Source organism: Leuciscus leuciscus (assembly GCF_965113295.1).
Source record: "Leuciscus leuciscus genome assembly, chromosome: 4".
In the NCBI taxonomy this organism is placed as follows: Eukaryota; Metazoa; Chordata; class Actinopteri; order Cypriniformes; family Leuciscidae; genus Leuciscus; species Leuciscus leuciscus.
In genome coordinates this window covers 29,664,827-29,678,917 of record NC_138728.1, presented here as the reverse complement: position 1 = coordinate 29,678,917, position 14,091 = coordinate 29,664,827, and the positions used below count along the sequence as shown (strand labels likewise).

The 14,091-nt window shown below is 38.0% G+C and overlaps 1 protein-coding gene across 1 annotated transcript; it reads left to right on the top strand.

Annotated features, from left to right (window-relative positions):
* The first annotated feature begins 445 nt into the window (after positions 1 to 445).
* Positions 446 to 6,830, top strand: LOC309497684 (uncharacterized protein). The gene is made up of 6 exons (XM_082168010.1): positions 446 to 576; positions 677 to 747; positions 835 to 1,372; positions 2,847 to 2,993; positions 3,078 to 3,131; positions 5,500 to 6,830. The coding sequence occupies exons 3-6, from the start codon at positions 937 to 939 to the stop codon at positions 5,751 to 5,753; spliced, it is 891 nt and encodes a 296-aa protein (XP_082024136.1). The 5' UTR covers positions 446 to 576; positions 677 to 747; positions 835 to 936; the 3' UTR covers positions 5,754 to 6,830.
* Positions 6,831 to 14,091: the final 7,261 nt, after the last annotated feature.

Here is a 14,091-nt window from a genome sequence, read left to right as displayed (position 1 = left end):
AGAGGGTCCCGTCCCCAGAGGCGTCACTTTGGTTTTTAAGAACACTTGGACTGCCTGCATTGGATCTGTATGTTGGTTAAATGTGAATTCTAAGATGTTTGGTTACATGTAATGGATAGGCACCCTATTAGTTATACTGGGCTACAAGAAGTCAGCTCCTGGCACTGAGGCTAACTACATATTCCCCATCTACAATTTAAAAATATGAAGAAGGTATATCTTCATATAGGATATGCTTTAAATAAGATGCATATAAATAAGATACGCTATAAATAACAAAATGCAATAAAAGGGTAATCATATGTATGAGGTAAATTAAATGTCACATTGGTATTGGATTTAAAATGATTGGATATCGACATGTAAATATGAAATATCTTTCTGTCCAAACTATGTGGCGTAAATATAAAATATCTTTGTCCAAACTATGTGGCATAAATAAATACTACAATTAAATTTTTCGCCAACAGTGTCAAAAACACCGCCTTGTGTGCGCAACAGTATCCTCCTTGGACAAGTGTGTTCGTTGTGTGGGACCCGTATCTTCCTTCAAGTGGCTTGGCTATCGATGCACAGGTTAGATATTTAGTGAATTAGTATAGAGTGTAATGTGTTGTGCTCTAACCACTTAAATAGACCTGCAGTGTTAACATTATTTTACTCAAATGTGTTCCAGTTTGTTCAGGGGTCTGGCATAAATCCTGCCTCAAGCAAATTAAAAGAGATGACTTTAACAGCACAGCACAGGTGAGTATCTACTAAGTGAGTGTTGAACTTGAACTGGCTATAAGATTCAATCACCATGTCAAATAATTTGCTTTCTCACCAATTCAGGCGCAGCAGTCTCCTAAGGCTTCTGAGGATGAACTGCTGTCAGATCAGGACAAAATTCCACATCCAGAATTGGACCAAATATCATCTGATGATGCTGAGGACATGTCTGACAAGGAATACATACCTGATTCAGAGTCAGAATATGCTTTGTCACTACTTGCCAGTAGAAGAACTGAATGTGGCATTTGTGCCATAAATGTCTTCCTGTTTGCAAGACCAACGTCAATGAGCCACTACAGAGGACATGATTGTTTGCATGTTCATGCAAGCCAGTGTGGAGCAAAGCACCCTGAGTACCTTAGGTCAACGCAACTCAGGAAACATGTTGCCACACTCTCACAAGTCCTTAATTTAAAACACAATGAACTTGATCAGGTTGCAGATTTCCTGGGTCACGACATCCGTGTTCACCGCGACTTCTACAGATTACCAGTTCCCACAACACAACTGGCTAAGATTTCCAAACTCCTTTTGTCAATGGAGAAAGGAAACCTTTCCAGCATGCAGGGGAAGTCACTGGATGAGATTGAAATTGAAGGTTTGTACAGAAATTAGCCCTTGTAGATATTATCTGAGTTTTTGTTTTTTCCTTTGAATGTTAATTTATAATCATCTAGACTTGGCGTAGTCAGCATCCCTTTCCAAGAAAAAAAAAATCACCTTTCATGTCCAAGTATGAGTCGAGGACTACTATTCAGAAATATAAACTTAAGTCTACAGTATGGCTGGACAGTAATTCAAAATTATGTTTGTGTAGGTGCAGTCGAATTACTTTAAATATGAACCTAATATCAGATTGTGTAATCATTTATCTTATGTGCTCATGGACCACATTAAACATAAACGCAGGTATAATAGCTCAAAACTACTCAAGTAAAAATAGTTACTTTGCAAAAAGTGGCAAGTACAAAACCAAGTACTATCTTTTCCTTATTTGATGTGGCTATTTCAACCACAGATTTTTATGTCCAGCTATTTATGAGAGTTTTACCAGAGCTGTAAACTATTTGAGTAAATGTAATTAGTAACAGTACAACTACAAAGTAGCCAAAAAGTTATGCAATTACAAATTACATTTTGCATGGCACCTAACTTTTTCTGCAGCAGTTTGTTTTTGCTATATAGAAGTGATATTTCCATCTAAGTGGCATTGACTGAACTATATCTTGTGCGTTTTGCCCTTACTCACCCAAACTTGTCAACAAGTCTACTTTACATGAATGCGAGTGCATTAGTAGGTGCTAAATCGCAGACGTTTGATTTAGATGAAGTCAGGACTGCAGCCAGTGATGAGTCCAAAACCAGCACATCCAGTGCAAGTAGACTTTGACTATTTAATTTGACTTAACATAATTTTTTTTTATCCACCATATTGACAAGGCCTTTTTGAAGGATATTGGTTTACGTGTGGCCTTTTTGTGCACTTGAGCTTAACTGAGACTTGAGAGTTTGTAGACGTTTAAATAGATAGTTCACCCAAAAATGAAAATTGTCATAATTTACTCACCCTCAGGTTGTTCCAAACTTGTCTTTGTTCTGCTGTACTAGTCAATGGCTGGCAAGATCTGCTTGGTTAAAAATATATAAAATATCTATCTATGTGTACAGCAGAACAAAGAAATACAGGTTTGGAACAACTTGAGGTTGACTACATGAAGACAGAATTTTCATTTTTGGGTGAACAATCCCTTTAAGAGGCTGTTGTGTCGACCCTGATTTATTAGACTATTGAGGTGTTCAGTTTTATTTAGATTTTAGAAAATAAACATGACTTCTCATTTTACAAATCAATTGTTTCTTATTTTCACCTGCCTGTCTCAGGTGTCAAGGACTAGTGCATCCTTTGAGCCTAGATTTAGTAGAAGTAAAATACTAAAGTATTGTTAATCACTTTTACTCGTATTGGTAACTTGTAATAGAGTAATTTATGCTGCAAGGTATCTGTCTTTTTACTCAAGTATGGTTTTCAAGTACTCTTTACACCTCTGAGTTTTACTAATGCCATTTTCCAGATGAGATTGCGTTAAGTGATGCTGAAGACAGTGGGAGCGAATCTGATGACAGCAACACAGATCTCACCGCATCAGAGCTTGGAACTGTGGAGCCTATGGTTTCTGACTCTACAACCACAGAGCAAGACCATGACATGGGAGACTTTGGTATGTTAACTCAATTCATAGTCACTGCTGATAAAATGTATATTTTCCTGTGACAAAAGTAACTTGTTAAATTGTTTTCAACAGGATCAGTGTCATTTGTGTCGTCCACAGTAAGTGAGAGTGTACCTCCCTCTGAAGGTAAGATTCAGATTCGTTTATTGTCTATGCACAGAAGAAACACAGCGGTTTATACCCTACAATGAGATTCTTATTTTGCCCAACTCCCTTAAAGGGATACTTCACCATTTTTTCATATTAAACTGTTATTCCCTTAACTAAGATGAGTTGATGCATACCTCTCTCATCTCAGTGCGTGCACTCAATCGCTCTGGCGCGCGGCGACAGTTTGATAGCACTTAGCTTAGCCCAGATCATTCATTAGGGACCAAACAGAAATGAAGCTAGAAGCGACCAAACACCTCCACGTTTTCCCTATTTAAATACAGTTACACGACCAAGTATGGTGACACAAAATAAAACGTGGCGCTTTTCTAAGCGGGTAAAAAGGATAACTGTAGTGTATGGCGGAATAGCACTGGGAGCACTTCGACTAGGTGTAAAAAGCAGAGCCGGACAGTAACGGAGTACATTTACTTGAGTACAGTACTTAAGTACAATTTTGAGGGATCTGTACTTTACTCGAGTATCATTTTTGGGGAGTACTCATGACTTTACTCAAGTACATTTGAGAGGCAAATATTGTACTCTTTACTCCACTACATTTCTATCCATAACCGTGAGTACCCGTTACTTCTAAAAAAGAAAAAGAAAAATCTCGGAAACCCTCAATTTGTTGTTTCCCTCTCAAACGTGATTGGATTGTGCAGGCGCCACTGATTGGGACAGCCTATCAGCAATCACCTTCAGCTTTCCGCCAAAGGTCAACTCCATGGTCAGATTTAGATAAGAGACGAAACCATGGATGAAACAATGGATGAAGACGCAGCAGGTCCGTCCCGGGAATGTGCCAACCCGTGGCCCCACCTCGCCAGACTATTTCAATTTTCTGAACAAGTTAATGATAGTTTTCGCTTCAAGTGTTTGCTGTGTTTACCAATGTAAGCACTGTGGCAGTAGTAATGCAATATTTAGAAAATGTACTCTTGTACTCTTGATACTCAAGTACTTTTAAAAACAAGTACTTCAGTACTTTTACTTAAGTAGACATCTGACTGTAGTACTTTTACTTGTACTTGAGTAAAATTTAGCAAGGTGTATCTGTACTTTTACTCAAGTAATGAAGCTGTGTACTCTGTCTGCCTCTGGTAAAAAGTCACGTTGGTTCTAATGACAGAAGTGAGAGGGAGAGGATTTTTCAAGCGTGACTTTTTACTGCGCCAAGTCGAAGTGCTCTTGAGTCCCAAGTGCTATTCCGCCATACATTATAGTTATCCTTTTTACCCGCTTAGAAAAGTGCCATGTTTTATTTTGTCACCATACTTGGTCATGTAACTACTTGTGTAACTGTATTTAAATAGGGAAAACGTGGAGGTGTTTGGTCGCTTCTAGCTTCATTTCTGTTTGGTCCCTAATGAATGAACTGGGCTAAGCTAAGTGCTATAAGTGTCGCCGCGCGCCAGAGCGATTAAGTGCACGTACTGAGACGAGAGAGGTATGCATCAACTCGTCTTAGTTAAGGGAATAACATAGTTTAATATGAAAAAACGGTGAAGTATCCCTTTAACATTATTATGCACGTCTTTGTGATGTATTCAACTATCAAAATGCAAGAGTAATCTTAAAGAAAGAGATATAAATGAATAGCCCTAAATTTAACTCTACTGCATTTGTACAAAACATCTTGTCTGCAAGGGAGCATATACACTTACTTTATTATCAGGAAATGTATACTGAATTTGAGGTAAAAGTAAAGTTACCTCCTCCTCTTCACATGTTCTCTTGATTGCCCATGAGTATGTTCTATTAATTCTCTTTTTAGCAAGTTGGTTAAAAGACTAAAAATGAATTGGTCTTGATGACTGAGTCACAACATGCCACAAAATCTGGAAGATTAAGAGGTTAAAAGTAGTATTAAGCTGATTGTTACGTACAGTTTCAATATCAAGACTAAACTTTCAGACCAAGTTCCAACACTATTTAGTTAACCTTATGAAATCAGATTTAAACTGAGAATCAGACCTTAAACCCCATAGTCTTGGTTTCAATTAAAATACGGTGTGTTAAAGTACAATGCCAAAATTACTTAAGACACGTTACTAATTATAGTATTACTTACTGCAATTAATTCAAATAGCAAAAGGTTTGGCCACATAAATAGATGAACAGCAGACATTCTAATAATACTCCATATTGTCCGCACTCTAATGTGGGCTAGTAAAGTTGGTGAAATCACATCGAGTGAGACACCAACTGATACCCAAAGTGAATTAAGAAAAGTAAACTGCAATTTCTTGTCAACTGTGGCATTAACTGACCTCATGTTTTGATGGCTTAAACTGGACAACACATTTAGTGATCTATTCATTTTTGTTTGCCTATCTTCCAGGGAAGTATGCTGATGAGGAACATGGATCCAGAAGAGTGGCAAAGAAAGTGTGGTCTAAGGCTGAGGTCGCTGCAGTAATGCGACACTTCAAAGGTCATATAAGCAGGGGAAAACTGGCCACCAAAACTGAATGCAGTCACTGCAAACTGGTGGAAGACCCCGTGTTGGCACAAAGAACAGTGCAAAATATAAGGGACTTTGTTCGAAATAGAGGAATAGCTGCAAAGAGGCAGTCAGAAAAAGAAAAGATTTAAATACACTGACAATTGTGGTGGTGTTTCTATGTTTGTGTTAAAGGAACACGCCGACCTTTTGGGACTTTAGCTTATTCGCCGTATCCCCCAGAGTTAGACAAGTCCACACACACCCTTCTCATCTCTGTGCATGCCGTAACTCTGTCTGACGCACCCACCGCTAGCCTAGCTTAGCACAAACACTGGAGGTAAACGGCTCCAGCTAGCATACTGCTCCCAATAAGTGACAGAATAACGCCAACATTCTCCTATTTACATTTTGTGATGTGTATAGTCACAGTGTGTATGAATAACAAGGTCACATGATACACAGCCATCTTCTAACCGTATACATACTGGGAACTATATTCTCATAGAATTAACTATATAGAAGACGAAGCACTGCTGGCTGGAGTGATTAGCACAACCCTCTGAGCGAACTCTCTGCTCCTCACCACGGGCTTCTCAGGTCCTGCGAGCAAATCCTTCCGCAGTAGCAGTGCTTCGCCTTCTGAGAATATAGTTCCCAGTATGTATACGGTTAGAAGATGGCTGTGTCTCATGTGACCTTGTTATTTGTACACGCTGTGACTATACACATCACAACATGTAAATAGGAGAATGTTGGCGTTATTGTGTCACTTATTGGGAGCAGTATGCTAGCTGTAGCCGTTTACCTCCAGTCTTTGTGCTAAGCTAGGCTAGCGGTGGGAGCGTCAGACAGAGTTACGGCACGCACGGAGATGAGAAGGGGGTGTGTGGACTCATCTAACTCTGGGGGATACGACGAATAAGCTAAAGTCCCAAAAGTCCAAAGTTCCTTTAATGTTTTAAATAGAGGCCGTCACAAAAGCAAACTGTAAAACAGCTTTTATTTTATTTTATATATTTTTTTATTTTTTGTTATGAGCAACCATGGGTCTTTTGAAGTTGGGTAAGAATGACTTATTTTACCTTTTTTGCTCCATTCTCATTGTCATGGCACTGGTGTTGTGTGACAATCTATTGTTTAGCTCTTACAGGCTGTTATCTGGCTGTTAGTCAGTGTCACCAACTAACAATGGTGATGTTAGAGTTGTGCAATAAAATAATAATTCAAGTCCCATTAATGCTTGGTGGTGTCAGGTTAATGTGTATTTATATTAATGTGTATTTATGTTAATGAGCAAGTGACGTCATTGTCCCTTTAAAGTCCCAATAATGTTTGTTTTGGTCCTTATAAGTCACATATTCTTCAAAAAGAGAACTGTCTCTATAAACCACAATAGTTTTAGGGTGGTGTGTATCACGCTCTGAAGGGTGTATCTGAAGTCTAAAGTGTCCTGAACTTTTTCCAAATTTTTTTGAGTGTTTTAATCTAACTCTCATAGCTCTAGGACCTCAGGAAAGGGTAGTCCATCTAAACCACCACCGGGCCTGTTTGGAGAAAAAGTCTGGCTAATCCACATAAACCAGTATGTGTGTGTGTGTGTGTGTGTGTGTGTGTGTGTGTGTGTGTGTGTGTGTGTGTGTGTGTGTGTGTTTTGGGTATCATATTTCATAGATCAAGTTTTTATAGCTCATATACTGTATGCAATTCAATGATAATTGACATTAAAAGCCTGTTGTGTCATATTTGTAATTTACATTAACATGAAAAATGCAAGTAAATAAATAAATAAACATTAATAAATGATGTATAATAATGAATGTATACTTTATATAAACAAACATTAAAGTTAACAATAAAAATGCAAAAGAATAATGTATGATAATTACCATTAATATTAAATTTAACATGAATAAATAAAGTATAATAATTCATGAATAATATATATAAACATTAAAATTAACAATAAAAATGTAAAAAAAAAAGATATGATAATTAACATTAATATGAACATGAATAAATGATGTAATAATTAATGTAAATCATATATAGGCCTACAAACATTAAAATAATAAAAAATAAACAAAATTCAAACAAAAGTCATATTTGAAAAAAAAATCTTGAAATTGTATTATTTGTCCTAAAAAGATGGAAAATAGCAGAAAAAGTCTTGAAATCAATTTTGACCTCTTCCAGCACCCATACCTTAAGTGCACGATTAGACGCGCATACTAAAAAAAAAGTGTGGCTGGCTTGACCGTGTATTTTCAACGCGCGTCTAGTAGGGGTGTGAACCGACACTGATCTCATGGTTCGGTTCGATAACGATTATCATGTCATCGATTCAGTTCAATTCGATATCACGATGCATCACGAAGCACTGCATCCTCAATTAAAAATTTTACTTCAAAAGTGATGTGTGCGCGCATGTGCTCGCCTGTTCGGGAAGTCGCAGTGACAGAAACAGTGACATTCCAGTTTAAGTTTCAAGGGAGTAAAGCTTGTTTATGCCATTAAGAAAAAGAAAATCTGTCAAATAAATTTTGTTTTACAGAAATGTTCATTTAAAAGCAGCGCTCATTAAATCAGTGTATTATGTTACCATTAAAGATGCGCGCATCAACCGTCGCCAAGTCCGCTGTTGAAGGTGACGATCATCCATTTATAATCAGGCGTAACAACACAGAATAATTGTAATTTGACCATCGGGTGCGGATACTTAAATCAGAGAAAATTATTGGGGCGGGTGGATGATTTGTTTTTGGCTGTGGATTCGGGTGACGTTGGAGCTCATCCGCACATCTCTAAAGCAGTCAGACTCTGCCAGGCGTTAACAGCTCGGGGTGAAAACGGCTAACGTGGTTTATCAAGTTAGTGGTATTACCTCCAGCATATTCTATTTGTGCGTGACATGAGCGCACACAGCGCGTCTTCTCCACGACGTGCTTTCCAGGTTGTTCATAAAAGCCGAAATGTGCCCAGATGTAGGCTTTTAAAGTAGTTGGAGCATTTTTAATTTCTCGCACTCGCGTCTCACCTACCTCTGCCATTGTATGCTACCGCCACAAAGCACATACGTGACAAATGACGTAAGAAAAGCGTCAGTACATTATAATCGGTTATGGTCTATTACTGAACCGATACCGAATCGTCCTCGTCTGCATCGCGATGCATCATAGAAACGATTAATTTCGACACCCCTAGCGGCTAGCTTGACCGCAGTAGTTGACGGTAAGGTGTAGTTTTGTTATTTACTTGACATTAGCCAAGTCCTACTCCCTAGTTTTGTTGTTTTTAGGCTTTCCATTGCATTTTGTTTCGGCTGTAACGTTAGGCCTAACTGTTACTGCCACTTTTCCTTCTGAGGGAAAATGTACGTTATTTTGCCAAACATCCATGAGTAGCGTGGATTTATAATTTTTTGGGGGGGAAAAACTACTTTTCGTATGAACATGAATATACACAAATTATTTACACACATACATACAGTACCGGTTCAAAAGTTTGGAAACATTAGGCCTACTATTTTTAATAATCAATTGGATGGAAGTTCGAACATTTAAATGCACTGAGTCCGTTTAATCACCTTCTAAATGAATGTGCTTTCTTCACTGAAACACAGAAAAACAGGCATGGAAAGGGATAGGGCTCAGTGCATATTTCTTTAGATTGTTGTAGATTTGTAAATGAATGTGTCCCGTGCACTAAAGTTTTTTCTCTCTCTCTCTCTGTTGTGTGAGTTTCTGATATTAAAGGCGTGGTGAAAAGGTGAGAGTTGCGCCATTGGTAATAGTTGGACCATATCATTGGTAGCCACAGCACCACTTTTAGTGATGCTGTTGAGTTGAGTTAATTTCAAAACAGTAATGAAACACTCTCTCTAGCTACAACTACATTAATCCGGAAACATTTGAAAACATTGTTTTAATTTTAAGATGTTCTCAGACTACAGTATCGTTCCAGCATTTTCCAAAAGTTTCTTGTTCACACTAAGGTGTTGGAAGACTCTTAATTCATGTTTCTGCGCATGCTGTAAAATGTAATAAAAGCTGATAGTGATGATACGAGAGACCAGAAATAGCTGTTTTCTCAGGACAAAAAATAAATAAATGTATGGAAGGAAGGCCAAAACATAAAATAAAATAAAAAGCGTTTCAAAAGTATCTGGATTAATGTAGACGTAGCCCCTCTCGCATACACACTACCACTCAATCGTAACATTCTCTTGCATACAGAGTCTTTCTTGCAAACTCCCTCCACAAACATGCTCTGCCAATTTCCGCTATTCTGATATTAGTAGTCTGTTTCATGAACTTTTCAAGATACCTTTTCATTGCCTTTTCAAGATAAACCCCAAGAGATCGAAAGTGGAGAAGAGCACTTCCAAGAAGGCAGCTGATGGTCACTCCACAGCATGTCAAACTACGCTCCTGAGTACTTTTTGTTATCTGTGGACCAAGTCATAGTTAACAGCCACATCACCAGGTTGATGTTTGCCTCATACAACTGCTTGAACATTTCATACCCAGCAGACCAAGGAGCAACCCTGGAGTTCTCGCAAAGGTAAAAAGCAGCAATGTCAGTCAACAACTAGGGCTGGGACGATACACCTATCTCCCGATTCGATATTATCACGATACCTGGGTGCCGATACTGCAATATTGCGAATCTTTTTTTTTTTAACACTAGACCATGGGGAAAAGTTAAATCATACACTTATACAGACTGTACATGATGTATAAGATGAGTCATATTTACAAAATCAATTCATCACATTTTTCTGACTTATTTTAGAAGCATCATACAGTACTACATTCTCTTTAATAAATGATTCAATAACAAATACATTTTTTAATAGTCACTTGTCTCCACCTTGTGGTGAAACAATGTAATCGATAAATGCGTTATTTTAAACAAGTTTTTATCAAAAGCTGATTTAATCTATCGCTATCGTAGACATCAGTGTTTATATTTGAACTTTAAACTTTTATCCCTGTACTTCTATGATAATTTGAACTATTGTATCACAGAAATTATGATACTATGAGGAAAAGACTGCCGTTTCATGACAACTCTCTCTGGGTCAGCGGCAGCGCCAACACAGATTTGAATGTTGCAATATATCAAAGGTTTAATAAACAGACGAAATGGAAGAAGATCGCGTGGGTGTTTGAATCGAGATCACAGTCTTTTAAAGATGAATCGTGCAGCTCTACTGTCTTATCTCTCTCTCAGCATATGAGTAGCGCTGCTCGTCGTGTCAGGTCAGGTCAGGTTCCTTTATTTGTACCAGTAGGTAAATTAAGTTCCAGAGAACAAGTTTAGGCTATTTCTCAAACATATAAACGATAACACCATACAAACAGAACAAGACACTAAAATCACACTAAAACAATTTACTCCATCTTAATACTATTCATAAAATTAATCACTACTGGAACAAAGCTGTTTTTGTATCGTTTTGTTGCACACCGTAGTACTCTAAACCGTCGATTGGACGGCAGATACTGGAACTCATAATACAGCGGATGCAGCTGGTCACTCAAAATTGAAATACCCATGCGCTGTACCTGCCTGGTATACAGCGAGGCTGGGTTCAGTAGTGGTTCCCCAATCAACCTACTGGACCATTTCACAATCTGGTTAATCGAGTTCCGGCTCTTTAAAGTTAAGTTCCCGTACCAAGATTCCAGAGAAAAGGAGAGTATGGATTCAATAAAAGCACGATAAAACACACTCAACAGTGTTTTCTCAATTTAGAAATTTACACAGTTTCCTTAAAAAGAACAGACGTTGATGCCCCTTTTTACACACCGTTTCACAGTTGGCTTCAAAACTCAGCTTTGAATCAATGATTGTCCCAAGGTATTTGTAAGACTGCACACACTCCACACTCGTGTGAGGGCTTTTCAATGCATTCAATCTCACAACGCTTTCACGCGCCCACTTAAATTACGTCACTCAACACTCAAAGATAACGACACATTCCATCCTCTGTTGACACGAAAGTAACTTCTGTCAACCTCATCTATAAGCAAGGGCAAAAATAAAGCAATTTAATTTGAATTAATATCAATTCTGTAATAAAAAAAATATAATAAATTGCGATACCTAGGTGAATCGATTTTTTTCTCCTAGCCCTATCAACAACCTCTTCTTTCTTTCTCTCTCTCTCTCTCTCTGTCTCTCTCTGTCTCTCTCTCACACACACACACACACACACACACACACACACACACACACACACACACACACACAAACAACGTTCTCTCAATCACTCTCACACGCATCCTCACATACACACATCCTCACACTCACTCTCTCTCAAGCCTACTCACATACACTCACACACATCCTCACACTCACTCTCTCAAACACACCCTCACATACACTCTCACACACAAAAGATCCTCACATACACTCACAACATACACTCAACATACACATACACTCTCTCACACAGAACACATGCACATCTTTGTTGCCAATGTCCACTACAAGCATCCCCTGTGCAAATTCCAACTATTCTGCTAATTCTATTGCTAATATCCTCCTGAGACCCAGCCCATTGACTTATGTCCACACAATTAGAAAACAGTATTTAAGCCTAGTCAAATGCAAATGGCATGAGTTGATCCAACAATGGAGCAGAACAGAGGAAGAGGTGGAAGAGGAAGAGGTGGAAGAGGAAGAGGAGTCTGTGTCAGAGTCAGAGGTGGTGGGCGAGGACAAAGACCAAGCAGATCAATAATTTCAAATGACATTCGAGCAACTGTCATAGATCTTGTTCTGGTGCATGGCATGACTATGAGGGAGGCAGGGCAACGTGTGCAACCAAACCTAAGCAGGTTCTCAGTGGCTTCTATAATCCGGACCTTCAGAGAAGAAAACAGGTAAAGTATACTTGTCTCAGAAAGGGGACAATAAGACATAACTTTTCCATGGTACTGTGTTTTTAAAACATTTACTGAATAAAATGTGTGTGTATGTGTATACTTCTAACTAAATGGGGTTCTTTTTACAGAATTGAAAGACGGCCTCATGAGGGTGGAAGGACACGCATGTTCTCACAACACCAGGAGACACTTATTGTGGATATGGTCCGTCAGAACAATGCAATTCGACTGCATGAAATACAGCAGCGGATTGTAGAAGACAACGTACATTTCAAGGGAATAAATAGTGTGAGTCTGTCAACAATTGATCGTGTCCTGCAACGCAACAAGATAAGGATGAAAGTTTATCGGGTACCATTTGAGCGAAACAGTGAGAGAGTGAAAGAGCTACGATGTCAATATGTGCAAGTAAGTAAACTCAGTACTAGAAAGTACTGTGTAGTTTGGGAAGCAGCACATGTACTGTATACATCTTACTGTGTCATTTATGGAACTAAATGTAGTTTTCACTGTGTACAGAGAATCTTTGAGCTTGACTCAATGGCTATGCCTCATGAATACATTTTCATGGATGAAGCTGGATTCAATCTAGCCAAAAGGAGAAGAGGTCGCAACGTGATAGGTCAACGTGCCATTATTGAACTTGATTTTGATTGAAGTTAAAATGGTTTTGGGTCAAATGTTTGGTTTTGCAAGAGGAGTCAGAGGTTTTGTGAATGTAGCTTGAAAATTGGGTTTTGTGTTCACAGTTTAGAGAAAAGGAGAGCAGTTTTCAAGAAATGTGTCTTAGCAATTCAGAAAAACTGTAAGAGATCCAGTAAAGAAAGCATTTGAATTCGCCACAGAAGTAATAACATCGCTGCGAGATCTAGTGAGAAACATTCACATTTCTCCGTTATTAACGGATCGCGTTAATAACGGCGCGTAGAAACCAGGAAGAAACATTGTGCCATGAATGAACTATCCAGTGTCCACAGAGCAGCAACATTCACCATGGATTTACTGTAGTAATACTAACTGCAACCATGGAAGTTTGGCAGGAATAGTAGGCATAATGCCTTCAAGTAACATTACGTCGGTTTTATTTTGACATTATGAATACAATTGCTGCCCTCAAATCTGAACTAAAATAAACCTTTGTTAACTACTACTATATTACATTTCATTTTTTCCAATGAGCTTTTTTGTTTTATATGCTCCTAAGAAGAGTCAATTATAGCTCTAGAATTGCTCAAAGTAAAAAAATATCATACTTTATGATGTTAGTTTTAATAAAATTTTTTTTTTTTTTTTTAAATTTAATCAAGGAAATTTCTCTGGCATTTCTTTCTTTTTGCTGTATCAAAAACGTACCGAACCGTGAATTTTGTGAACCGTTACACCCCTAATGAAAAATATGCAGAATAATTTTAACTATATTTTTAAACTTCAACCCCCCCAATGTTCAAACCAAATCTACGCCCTTGTGTGTAGACCTATCTCTGCTAAATGAATTTAACATACGTTTGTGATGCCCTTTATTTTTTATATTTTTTATTGTTTTATTTTTATTTTATTTTTGGGTTCTTTTTATTTAAACTATATTGTTACGAAA